The sequence below is a fragment of the Schistocerca piceifrons genome, chromosome X, assembly GCF_021461385.2.
Source record: "Schistocerca piceifrons isolate TAMUIC-IGC-003096 chromosome X, iqSchPice1.1, whole genome shotgun sequence".
NCBI lineage: Eukaryota > Metazoa > Arthropoda > Insecta > Orthoptera > Acrididae > Schistocerca > Schistocerca piceifrons.
Window position 1 is genome coordinate 211,257,456 of NC_060149.1, and position 12,627 is coordinate 211,270,082.

Below are 12,627 nucleotides of genomic sequence, written 5' to 3' on the forward strand. Positions count from 1 at the left end.
TCTCATATCCATATCGACCTCGATCGGCCGCTCACCAACGTGCAAGGTTTCAAATATGTGTTCATTGCTACTGATGGATCCACCTAATGAGTAGAAGCTGTACCCACCACAGACATCTCGACAGAGGCTTCCGCACAAACATTTCTAAGTTCATGGAAGGCGCAATTTGTCTGCTCTATGAACATGAGGACTGACCAGGGCATTGAATCTGAGTCAACTTTGTTTCATGAAGTGGCATATTTATGTGGTTTTATGCATCATCGTGCCATGAGCTACCACCCAACCAGTAATGGCATGATGGAATGTTGGCACCAGACCTTCAAGTCAACCCCTATGTGTCACTACTTTTCGTGGTTGAAGGTCCTGCCCATCGTGTCATTTTGTTTATGTACTGTATTCAAACCGATCTTAGTGCAGCAGCACAATTTTGGAAATGGCAGGACAATCAGACTTATGTAGAAATTTTTCAGTCAACAACGAGGCAACCTCCCTTGAGACCCACCCTTCTTAACCCATCACATTAAAAACTGCATTTGTAATTTCCATCCATCTTCAGCATCCCACCAGGCAGACCCATTTTTATCCGGAAAGACTTGTCTACGGTCACACATGTGATGCTATGCACAGACCTCATCAGGCTCCCATCAGTCACCTTACATGGATCTGTACCCAGTTTTGGACCTTAGTAGCTAGACACTGACGATATCGATCAACAACAAACTGACCAAGGTTTTACTGAGTGCATAAAGCTGGCCTAACTGGTCCAGATGGGCAATGCTGCAGGCTTCCTGCTCTAATATCGTCTGATGCCTACACTGCAGTGTACTGCAGCTGATTGGTTTGCTGGTTGGGGAAGGGACTAAACAGTGGGGTCATCGGTCACAGTGGATGAGGGAAGGAATGGGAAGGAAATCGGCCATTCCCATTCAAAGGAACCATCCCAGCATTTGCCTGAAGCGATTTAGGGAAATCATGGAAAACCTAAATCAGGATGAGAGGGAGCGGGTAGGAACCGTCATCCTACCGAATGCTAGTCCAGTGTGATAACCACTGTGTCACTATGCTCGCTCGGTCTACTGCAACTGACCAATATACACTGGGGCCAGGAGGAGCCCAACCTCTCCTACCTATGCCAGTGGACATAGCTTCTATCAATGCTACACAGCCACAGAAAGAACACTCTCAGGACAATCACTCTGTTTCTCCAACTCTACTATCAGTACTCATCAGGGATGAAGAATCATCTGGCGCACATATTCATTCATCATGGGAGGTCTGTTCTACAGAGGGCAGGGATGCCTGTCTGGTGATGCAAATAGTCGACCATTAAGACTAAACGTGCAACGCCTTTACTTTGACTTACGTACAGAGTGTGCAGTGCTTTCCATTTCCCACCTTGTCTTCGAGTAATTCATTTGTGTAATGTGTATATTTCGCGTGTTACATGATTTTCATTACTAGGTTAATAAAGTACATAGTGTTAATCTTGTTCTTATTTAATTGTGGACCATTATTCCCACAGCTGTTTCTGAGTCCAGTGTCACATATGACTGTAAATACCTGACCAGATTCCACCTAGTTTAACATCAGTTTCTGAGAAAAATTCAAGTATGGAAAAAAATCTGAGAGATGGCCAGTGATCAACAGAATGGAATAAAGGCTAATACGCTGAAGGTTTTTTTTAATCTTTGCTCTCAACAATATTAATTATTGTCAGAATAGGAAAATACAAGTAATTTGCTTTCCTTATTGTAATAGTTCTATTAATAATATGAAAAAGTTCCTGAAGGAAAGGTGATAGATAATCTCAAACGCTGCTGCGGGTATATTTGTAACATGTAACTGTTACAAGAATAACAGGCTCTGAGAAGTATGTGGAAGCTATTTTGTAAGAAAATAATAGGTTCTCATGGACAAGTTTCATAGTATACCAATGAATTTAGTGTACACTTAACAGAAATTTATTCCTGTGGACATTATTTAACACCACTGATAAATTTTTAGTAGAATGAGATTCTCACTCTGCAGCGGAGTGTGCGCTGATATGAAACTTCCTGGCAGATTAAAACTGTTTGCCCGACCGAGACTCGAACTCGGGACTTCTGCCTTTCGCGGGCAAGTGCTCTACATATCTGAGCTACCGAAGCACGACTCACGACCGGTAATCTCAGCTTTACTTCTGCCAGTATCTCGTCTCCTACAGAATCTCATTCTGGAAACATCCCCCAGGCTGTGGTCAAGCCATGTCTACGCAGTATCCTTTGTTTCAGGAGTGCTAGTTCTGCAAGGTTCGCAGAAGAGCTTCTGTAAAGTTTAGAAGGTAGGAGACGAGATACTGGCAGAAGTAAAGCTGTGAGTAGCGGCCGGGAGTCGTGCTTCGGTAGCTCAGATGGTAGAGCACTTGCCCGCGAAGGGCAAAGGTCCCGAATTCGAGTCTCGGTCGGGACACAGTTTTAATCTGCCAGGAAGTTTCAAATTTTTAGTAGTAGAAATAGTGTAAAAAGTTTTTCTTAGTTCACCACCCTTTGAAAATGCAAATTATATTCCATTTAATTTTTTAAAAATCTTTTTTGGACAACAACAATTCAGTTGTGTTTTTGATGTTTGTATGTAAAGTAAAGACTTTCAGTAATCACTCCTTACTCTGACCTTTCAGATTTCCTTTGCATAGGAAAAATGTGTAACGAATGTAATAGATGTATATACTATGGAAATGTAACTTTAAGTACTCTGGAAATTTGGAACGTTGTCTTTAATTGAACAATATTCTGATTTAAAAAATCACAACACATTCTTTCAGATTAACATTTAAATAATACTATCATTTTCACTATGATACATAAGAAGACAATATTGCAGAAGAATTAAATAGTTGTTAGCAAATATCACTTATACAGTTAAAAATGACACTAATGACATACAACACACTGATAAATAGTACAAAAATCAGTCCACATTCAAACACATTGTACTTTATAAAAAATATACTTTAAAAAAGAAACCATTGTAACAGTCACAGATGAAGTATAAAAAAAGCTCATCAACATCACAGAATGAAAAATGAAGACTATGTGTTCATTGGAATGACAATTCTGGCAATAATGATTCTTTTTTACAAACTCGTTGTAGTTGACAAAGTCATTCTGCTCCACTTCCACGCACCGTTTGATGAGATGTGATACTTAGTTTTATTTACACATTTGGTTTCAGTGAAATATAGTTTATCTTAAGTAACAACATATTTATTTTAGTTGTATGTGCATAGAACAGTCACTGAGTCAGCCTTATTAGTCATTCAGACATTTGTGTTATTGAGTATCCAGTTACTGAATGCAGAAACTCGAGTGTACACATGTGGATATTCACTCCTCGCACAACCAATTGCCCATGACACGAGTCCAACCAGCTTCCGTTTTGCTACCAAACCACCGCCATTGTCACCCTATGGAAGATATGAATAGATGTTAGAAACAATTTAGTCTATATTCTCTTATACAGAGTGTTACAAAATACATCTTAGTTAAGTACAGTAATTTAATAACTGTTACTCTGAAGTAAGATAAATTTTCTGTTGCTGATGTTATGCTCTTATAGAAAGGTCTGTTTGGCTTGGGGCTCTGAGGGTGAGGTGTTGGACTATAAGTCCAAAAGTCTGGTGGACTATCTTAAGAAGACAGTATGATTTTTGTCAGTCACTTATCACATAGAAAACCAGTGGAAAAGACATTTATATGTGAAAAATGCCAAGTTACACAATGATTTAGAGCCCATGTTAAACTGTAGATTACGGTATCACTGGCGTGGCAGATCAGTTCAGAATTTGGAAGGAGGAAAGGGCATTCTACTTCTAGTAGTACAGTGCTTAATAAAGCACTGCTGTGTGCAAACCAACTTTTGGGTCGACAATGGATTTACCTTACGTTCAGCTGTTTATTAAAGTGTATCAGGATTATATAAGTAAACTGTCTCAATGAAACTTTTATTGTGTTGTCTTTCTGCGGTATTTGTTTCTTTGGTTTCCATCCTGAAAAGTCTTCAATTCGCTCTGGCAGGTAACAGCGGTATGGTATCTAGATCAACAAACAACTGCGTTTTGAATTTTTTAGCGAGCAGCTAACGAATAAAAGGCAACATAGGACTATATTTAAAGGCTTCATCCAATCAGAGCTGATAGTGGATTTCAGAGAGAAACTTTTAAGTAATTGCATCGCCAGAGACGAACTACTTCAACGTTCGTCTCCATATGAAGTACTATAAAAGCACTACAAAAAAATCGGAACAAGGGTCCGCAGAGACTGCTGTTGCGCCACAGTGCTTTTCAGAACAAATACGTGCAGGTAGGATCAGCGTGTGGACTGTGCCAAGCCACTGTTATCTGAAGTTTTACCACCAAATTTAACATCTCACGAGCACAAACACTATAAGATTGGCACCATTAAAGCATTTTCAAAAATTGAGACCATTCAGTCATTGGATGTCGAACATCAAAACATGCTACTGAATTTTTGTCACATCTTATCAAGTGAGCTAAACCGACGACCATCAGTATTCGACATCTGTGTTTTGCTTCCATGATTTTTTATCACGTTTTTCTAGACCGTTTTACTATAGTTGACTCACATTCAGAAGGATCTGGGCTCAAAAAACGTCCGATCATCCCATTATAGGTCTTTCACGTTTACACTATATCACTCAGACAAATGTGTAAATGATCATTTAGAATGATTACGTTTAATTTCCTGCCACGTTCTTGCTTACTCATTCTGCTAGTTACGACATATGCTACTCATTCTATACTACATGAAGGCTTTTCTCATCTTTTTCATACCTAGTTACAAACATACAACTACTACATCCCACTAAACAGTTCCTTTCACTGTACCACATCCTGCCTCTTATTTCATATCATATCCTCTCCACTCCCATCTGCACCCATCTCTTACCTACAGTTAACAGCAGCCTTCACCACCATTAACTTCAAAGAACACAGAACTATGCAAATCACTAATATGTGCTTAGACATTAAATCGTGTAATCGTATTTAAAGAACTTTGAGCTCAACCGTCAGAAACAAATTTTTTCATTAAAAATATTTTGTCTCACTAATCGTTACTGTTAATGACTATATATAGGGGTGGACAAAAATATGGAAACACCGAAAGCACAACACAATAGCCGCGCGGGATTAGCCGAGCTGTCTAATGGCGCTGCAGTCATAGACTGTGCGGCTGATCCCGGCGGAGGTTCGAGTCCTCCCTCGGGCATGGGTGTGTGTGTTTGTCCTTAGGATAATTTAGGTTAAGTAGTGTGTAAGCTTAGGGACTGATGACCTTAGCAGTTAAGTCCCATAAGATTTTACACACATTATTATTATTATTACAACACAATACCATGCCTACTACGGCATAGAAACTCTTTGGCATTCAAAACAGCTTCCAGTCAGCTTGGAATAGATATATACAGGTCCTGTATGGTTTGCAAGGGAATGTTTTACCAATCTTCCTGCAAAATAGTGACAAGTTCAGGAAACGATAATGGAGGTGGATAAGTGATCACGCACCCTTCTCTCCAAAGCTGAGGTTGCCAGGGGAGACGCAACAACTCATCCTCATCATCACTAAACCAGTCATTGCGCGAGCTGTTAAAACAGGGACACTGTCGTCTTGGAACACAGTAGCACCATAGGGGAACAAACATTGTACTATGGGATGGACCCGAAAGCGAAAATGGTCACATATTCCTTTGCACTAACGTGACATTACAGATTAACCGTGGGGGGAATACCACGATACGGCTGCCCGAATCATCAACGAAACCTCACTACGTTTCACTACTGGGACGTAATCTCTGCCAGAAGTTTTAAATAGAGTGAAAAAATACTCATCCAACAAATAACTTTTTTACATTGTTCGACAGCCCACGTTTTCGGCTTCAGCACCACGGTTTTCTGTTACGGCATTTACAACACTGACGGGTGGTTTTGGAATCCGAGCTCTCTCTGCAGTTCCGCACTTATGGAGCTCTTTTCGTGCCGCTTTGGTGCTGACAGGGTTCGCGAGTGCGGCCTTCAGTTATGCAGTGACTACTACAGCTGTCGACTTCTTATTTTTCGTCCCCATATTCTCGGTGACCAAGTGTTAACCGTCACTCAATACACTTTGGTCGGTGTCCTGACAGCGTGTTATGTTTTTCCGCTTTCCCTGTATGCGGTACAACTGTTCGGTACGGCACCTCTTGAAACACTAAACACATCGGATATCTTGGATGCGGAAGTACTCATCATACGAGCACCAACAATTTTCCCACGCTCGAATAGACTCAGCCTCGACAGAATGCACTCAAAACTACTCAGAACACTATTCTGACCGCAGCTTACACTTGCAACGTACTGACGTGCCGCTCGTGATCAAATACAACAGCAGGCGTGGCTAACATCTGCATTCATGTTCGGATATGCATTTCTCGTGGTTTTTCCATATTTTTGTCCAACCCTTTGTCTTCGTTTGGAACATTACCTGGCAGCTGTCTTTTCCACCTGACGGGTATGCAGCACATATCATTCTTTTGTTGACACCTCCGAAATACATGTAGGATTTATCACATTCTGCGAAGTCGATTATTGGCACTTCCACTTTGTACAGCGTTCGAGTGTACTTGGGAACACCAAACTGAAATAAGATTTACACGTATTTTTTTAAATTTCTGAACATGAGTACTCTGAACCAGAGCATGTGAAGTCAGTGGTCTTTCTGTAACAAATCAACACATACGTTTTTAGTCCCCCATCCTGCAACCACTCCGACGGTGCCAGCAGAGAACTCTTCATCCTGCTTTGGTAACTTCACTGGTTTCACCTTCTTACTAAACTTGAATGCGGGCTTCACCTGTAATCAAATCCACCAATTGTAATTCAGAAACTGAAAGAACTGTCTTCTTACACACACATACACACACACACACACACACACACGCACAAAGGAGCATTACACAAGAGAATTTAAAATATACTGTTCGTTTAACTCGGACGGGCAACCCACATCTCTGGCGCTAAGTTTCTTCTGCAAAGATGTTTCAACTCTAGAACATCGACACTTGGTTAAAACACGACGAAAGAAATTGTCTGCCATTTCACGTTGCATCTTAAACAGAGAAAGTGCAGTTTTAAGAGACTACTCTCATTTAGTTGTCGATATCGTTTAAGATACAGCAAATGCTTTACTGTTGGTAGTAGAGATCTACGTATACAAACACAAGGCGAAAACTTCCTGACAGACTGATATTTTCGTTAGAAAGCTAGTATTGATGTCCCTCAGTTTCCCCACTTCCAAATCACCATTTTTGACTGCTGGGTTGTCCTGATAAAATGTGACTATTTTCCGTTTGCAGCTGAGGCCCCTTCTCACGTAGTTTTTCATTCAGTCAGGCCGGTAGATTTGAGCAGTTTTTTTTTTTTTTGCTAGCTTTGTTTTGCCCTTGCAGGGAAATTAGTATCGGTAAAAATAATCCATTTTTTTTGTTCCAGAAAACACTAATCAGTGTGTTTCTGGCGGATGAAATCGACTTCACTTGTTTTTCCTGCAGGGACACTGGCTTCCACCAGCTGCTATTTTGTTTGTGGCGTGTAGTGACGAACCCACGCCTTATTCTGAGCAACAAATTGGCACACAAAATCAGTTGGATTCTTTATGAAATATTGCAAATATTACTGACAATTTCGCCATAGAACATGCTTTTGGATAAGATTTAAAATGATTCGTTGTGCACTTTCTCGATGGTTTCTCAAGTTGTTGAATTTTTGGGACATCGTCCCTGCAGGGCATCGTCAAGACATTGAATTTAGCCACTCGATTTTTTATTGCTGGACTTGAAGCATCAAGTCTTCACTTACTTGGATGAACTTCCAACAGTGAGCTTTATTGCAGCAAAGTTACCTAGCTCATCTATTTGAACAGAACACATGTAGCATGGTTACTTTAAAATGTTAGAAAATAGGATTGCTTTGATACCAACGCCATCTCTGTGCCGTGCAGAGAACGTTTCACTTCGTCCTTTTATGCGGCTGAAACTCTTGCTGTCATTTACTGAGGATTGAGGCAGCCCGCAGCACTACCCAACTTTATTCTCTGATCATCGCGCGAAAGAGTGCACAGCAAAACAAAGATACAATTGGTGTTCGTATGATGAAGATTTTTTTTATAACCCACTCGTTTGTTTAGTAGGTTGGAAATTATCGTCTGTCACTCTGTGGTTTCATCCAGAGATCAGGGAGATGTCAAATTTCATAAAAACCGTTAACGGATGACACAACATAAATATGATTTTAATTCACACTGATAAAAGGATTCACTTTCAGATCAAGTATGTTACCCTGATTCATTGATGTAGGTAGTCTGTACTTGCTATCCACATAATACAATAAATGACAGAAAGTTTTACATCTATGGAACAACTTAAAAAAAAAGGTGATGGAGTCATAATTTGTGTCTCCTAATGCGTTAGGCGCTCACCGCAGAAGACCAACAGCACCTCTCACTGGTAAAATATGGATTTAGCAAGATTACTGATTACTTCTTGACAGTTATTTATGAAGAATGTCCAGACTCGCTGCTGTGTGGTACTGACTTATTTCTTCCATTTTCACTACAAATCCGTTTCGGGTAACATTGCCATTATCGAGTGATCTGGTACAATGTGGGTGCCATAGTGTGTTTATTTCGTGTTCGTTCATCCACGGAACTATTGACCCAAAAAATGGCTCTGAGCACTATGGGACTCAACTGCTGTGGTCATAAGTCCCCTAGAACTTAGAACTACTTAAACCTTACTAACCTAAGGACATCACACACATCCATGCCCGAGGCAGGATTCGAACCTGCGACCGTAGCGGTCGTGCGGTTCCAGACTGTAGCGCCTTTAACCGCTCGGCCACTCCGGCCGGCTATTGACCCAATGTCTTCGAGCACTGCAGTATCATGTTGTTCATGGAATGCACCCTATCACCTTGCTTGCATAGAGTTCGAAGGCGACTGCGACTAATTTAGGTTAATATTTTGCATTCTGTTTCCATCTACTGGGCCCGCCGAAATCCATATGCTGTGTCATCTCTGCCGACAGTCTGTGTGCAAGCGATAATGCTCGTTTGTGATGGTGGGTTCACATGGACGATCTTGGTTTTACAATCTTCAGAAAATTACCCTTTGAATGACGACCGTTTTGGAACGGGCGCCTTTCATGCACTGCGGAATTGCTCAATATTCGGTGAAAGTCACTTGTCTGATCACATACATTCAGCCAGGCGTCGCCTCTTCCTGCTAAAACTACGTATTTTCACCAAAACGAGAAAGTACAATCCTGTCTTGGCGCGAGGGGAGAGCTCTGACGTGGTCTGGCAAATGAGAATGCTAGGTGGCAAAATTCGGCTTGTTTCACCTCGGTATGCTGGGCAAAGAAACTGTTTCCTTGTTCGTTGCCCAGTGCAGCACGTTGTAGCAAACAGTGCATTCGACCTGCAAACAAATGATATTACGGTGAGATCGTAGCCAGCCACTAGCACTGCAATAGGTTTCAGCACTACGCACCGGTAAACTCAAGTGATTTACAAGTAGAATTGCCACTCAAGACGAAGTTTTCAGGGTATATTATTTACTTTTTCAATCTGAAACGTTGTTCGGAAGAAATGTAAGATACTCTTACATAACCATATTTTCGAGACCTAAATTTGGGACACATTAAAAATCGTTAATATTGCAAACAAATCTTAATGAAACGTAATAAATGCAAGATATCACTTTAATTCGTTAGAAAAAGCATATTCATTTATATTAAGACTTCTGGTCAGGTGAATACAGGGTTATAAATACAAAATCAAATAGGGGTAATGCAGGAGTCGGTTTAATAATGAATAAAAAAAATAGGAGTGCGAGTGCGGGCAAGCTACTATAAACAGCATAGTGAACGCATTATTGTGGCAAAGATAGAGACGAAGCCCACGTCTACTACAGTAGTACAAGTTTATATGCCAACTAGCTCTGCAGATGACGAAGAAATTGAAGAAATGTATGATGAAATAAAAGAAGTTATTCAGATAGTGAAGGGAGACGAAAATTTAATAGTCATGGGTGACTGGAATTCGGTAGTAGGAAAAGGGAGAGAAGGAAACATAGTGGGTGAATATGGACTGGGGCTAAGAAATGAAGGAGGAAGCCGCCTGATAGAATTTTGCACAGAGCACAACTTAATCATAGCTAACACTTGGTTCAAGAATCATAAAAGAAGGTTGTATACATGGAAGAAGCATGGAGATACCGACAGGTTTCAGATAGATTACATAATAGTAAGACAGCGATTTAGGAACCAGGTTTTAAATTGTAAGACATTTCCAGGGGCAGATGTGGACCCTGATCACAATCTATTTGTTATGAACTGTAGATTAAAACTGAAGAAACTGCAAAAAGGTGGGAATTTAAGGGGATGGGACCTGGATAAACTGACTAAACCAGAGGTTGTACAGAGTTTCACGGAGAGCATAAGGGAGCAATTGACAGGAATGGGGGAAAGAAATACGGTAGAAGAAGAATGGGTAGCTTTGACATGAAGTAGTGAAGGGAGCAGAGGACCTAGTAGGTAAAAAGACGAGGGCTAGTAGAAACCCTTGGGTAACAGGAGAAATACTGAATTTAATTGATGAAAGGAGAAAATATAAAAATGCAGTAAATGAAGCAGGCAAAAAGGAATACAAACGTCTCAAAAACGAGATCGACAGGAAGTGCAAAATGGCTAAGCAGGGATGGCTAGAGGACAAATGTAAGGATGTAGAGGGTTATCTTACTAGGGGTAAGATAGATACTGCCTATAGGAAAATTAAAGAGACCTTTGGAGAAAGAACCACTTGTATAAATATCAAGAGCTCAGATGGAAACCCAGTTCTAAGCAAACAAGGGAAAGCAGAAAGGTGGAAGGAGTATGTAGAGGGCCTATACAAGTGCAATGTACTTGAGGACAATATTATGGAAAGGGAAGAGGATGTAGATGAAGATGAAATGGGAGATATGATACTGCGTGAAGAGTTTGACAGAGCACTGAAAGACCTGAGTCGAAACAAGGCCCCAGGAGTAGACAACATTCCATTGGAACTACTGACGGCCTTGACAGAGCCAGTCCTGACAAAACTCTACCATCTGGTGAGCAAGATGTATGAGACAGGCGAAATACCCTCAGACTTCAAGAAGAATATAATAATTCCGATCGCAAAGAAAGCAGGTGCTGACAGATGTGAAAATTACCGAACAATCAGTTTAATAAGTCACGGATGCAAAATACTAACGAGTATTCTCTACAGACGAATGGAAAAACTGGTAAAAGCTTACCTCAGGGAAGACCAGTTTGGATTCCGTAGAAATATTGGAACACGTGAGGCAATACTGACCTTACGACTTATCTTAGAAGTTAGATTAAGGAAAGGCAAACCTACGTTTCTAGCATTTGTAGACTTAGAGAAAGCTTTTGACAATGTTGACTGGAATATTCTCTTTCAAATTCTGAAGGTGGCAGAGGTAAAATACAGGGAGCGAAAGGCTATTTACAATTTGTACAGAAACCAGATGGCAGTAATAAGAGTCGAGGGGCACGAAAGGGAAGCAGTGGTTGGGAAAGGAGTGAGACAGGGCTGTAGCCTATCACCGATGTTATTCAATCTGTATATTGAACAAGCAGTGAAGGAAACAAAAGAAAAATTCGGAGTAGGTATTAAAATCCATGGAGAAGAATTAAAAACTTTGAGGTTCGCCGATGACATTGTAATTCTGTCAGAGACAGCAAAGGACTTGGAGGAGCAGATGAACGGAATGGACAGTGTCATGAAAGGAGGGTATAAGATGAACATCAACAAAAGCAAAACGAGGATAATGGAATATAGTCGAATTAAGTCAGGTGATGCTGATGGAATTAGATTAGGAAATGAGACACTTAAAGTAGTAAAGGAGTTTTCCTATTTGGGGAGCAAAATAACTGAAGATGGTCGAAGTAGAGAGGATATAAAATGTAGACTGGCAATGGAAAGGAAAGCGTATCTGAAGAAGAGAAATTTGTTAACATCGAGTATTGATTTAAGTGTTAGGAAGTCGTTTCTGAAAGTATTTGTATGGAGCGTAGCCATGTATGGAAGTGAAACATGGACGATAACTAGTTTGGACAAGAAGAGAATAGAAGCTTTCGAAATGTGGTGCTACAGAAGAATGCTGAAGATTAGATGGGTAGATCATATAACTAATGAGGAGGTATTGAATAGGATTGGGGAGAAGAGAAGTTTGTGGCACAACTTGACTGGAAGAAGTGATCGGTTGGTAGGACATGTTCTGAGGCATCGAGGGATCACCAATTTAGTATTGGAGGGCAGCGTGGAGGGTAAAAATCGTAGAGGGAGACCAAGAGATGAATACACTAAACAGATTCAGAAGGATGTAGGTTGCAGTAGGTACTGGGAGATGAAGAAGCTTGCACAGGATAGAGTAGCAGGGAGAGCTGCATCAAACCAGTCTCAGGACTGAAGACCACAACAACAACAACAACCGATACATACAGGTATAGGTGAAATAATCTAATGAAGGATAATGGAAAAATTCGGGACAG

The 12,627-nt window shown here is 40.7% G+C and overlaps 1 protein-coding gene across 1 annotated transcript in view; it reads right to left on the reverse strand.

Annotated features, from left to right (window-relative positions):
• Positions 1 to 2,957: 2,957 nt before the first annotated feature.
• The window catches only part of LOC124723069 (trypsin-1-like), a 33,684-nt gene continuing 24,014 nt past the window's right edge, over positions 2,958 to 12,627 (reverse strand). Inside the window, exons 5-7 of the mRNA XM_047248245.1 lie at positions 6,771 to 6,884; positions 6,516 to 6,668; positions 2,958 to 3,442 (exon numbers count right to left, since the gene is read on the reverse strand). Of these exons, the coding sequence (XP_047104201.1) occupies positions 3,296 to 3,442; positions 6,516 to 6,668; positions 6,771 to 6,884 (414 nt within the window). The 3' untranslated portion in view covers positions 2,958 to 3,295. The remainder of the gene's footprint in view (positions 3,443 to 6,515; positions 6,669 to 6,770; positions 6,885 to 12,627) is intronic.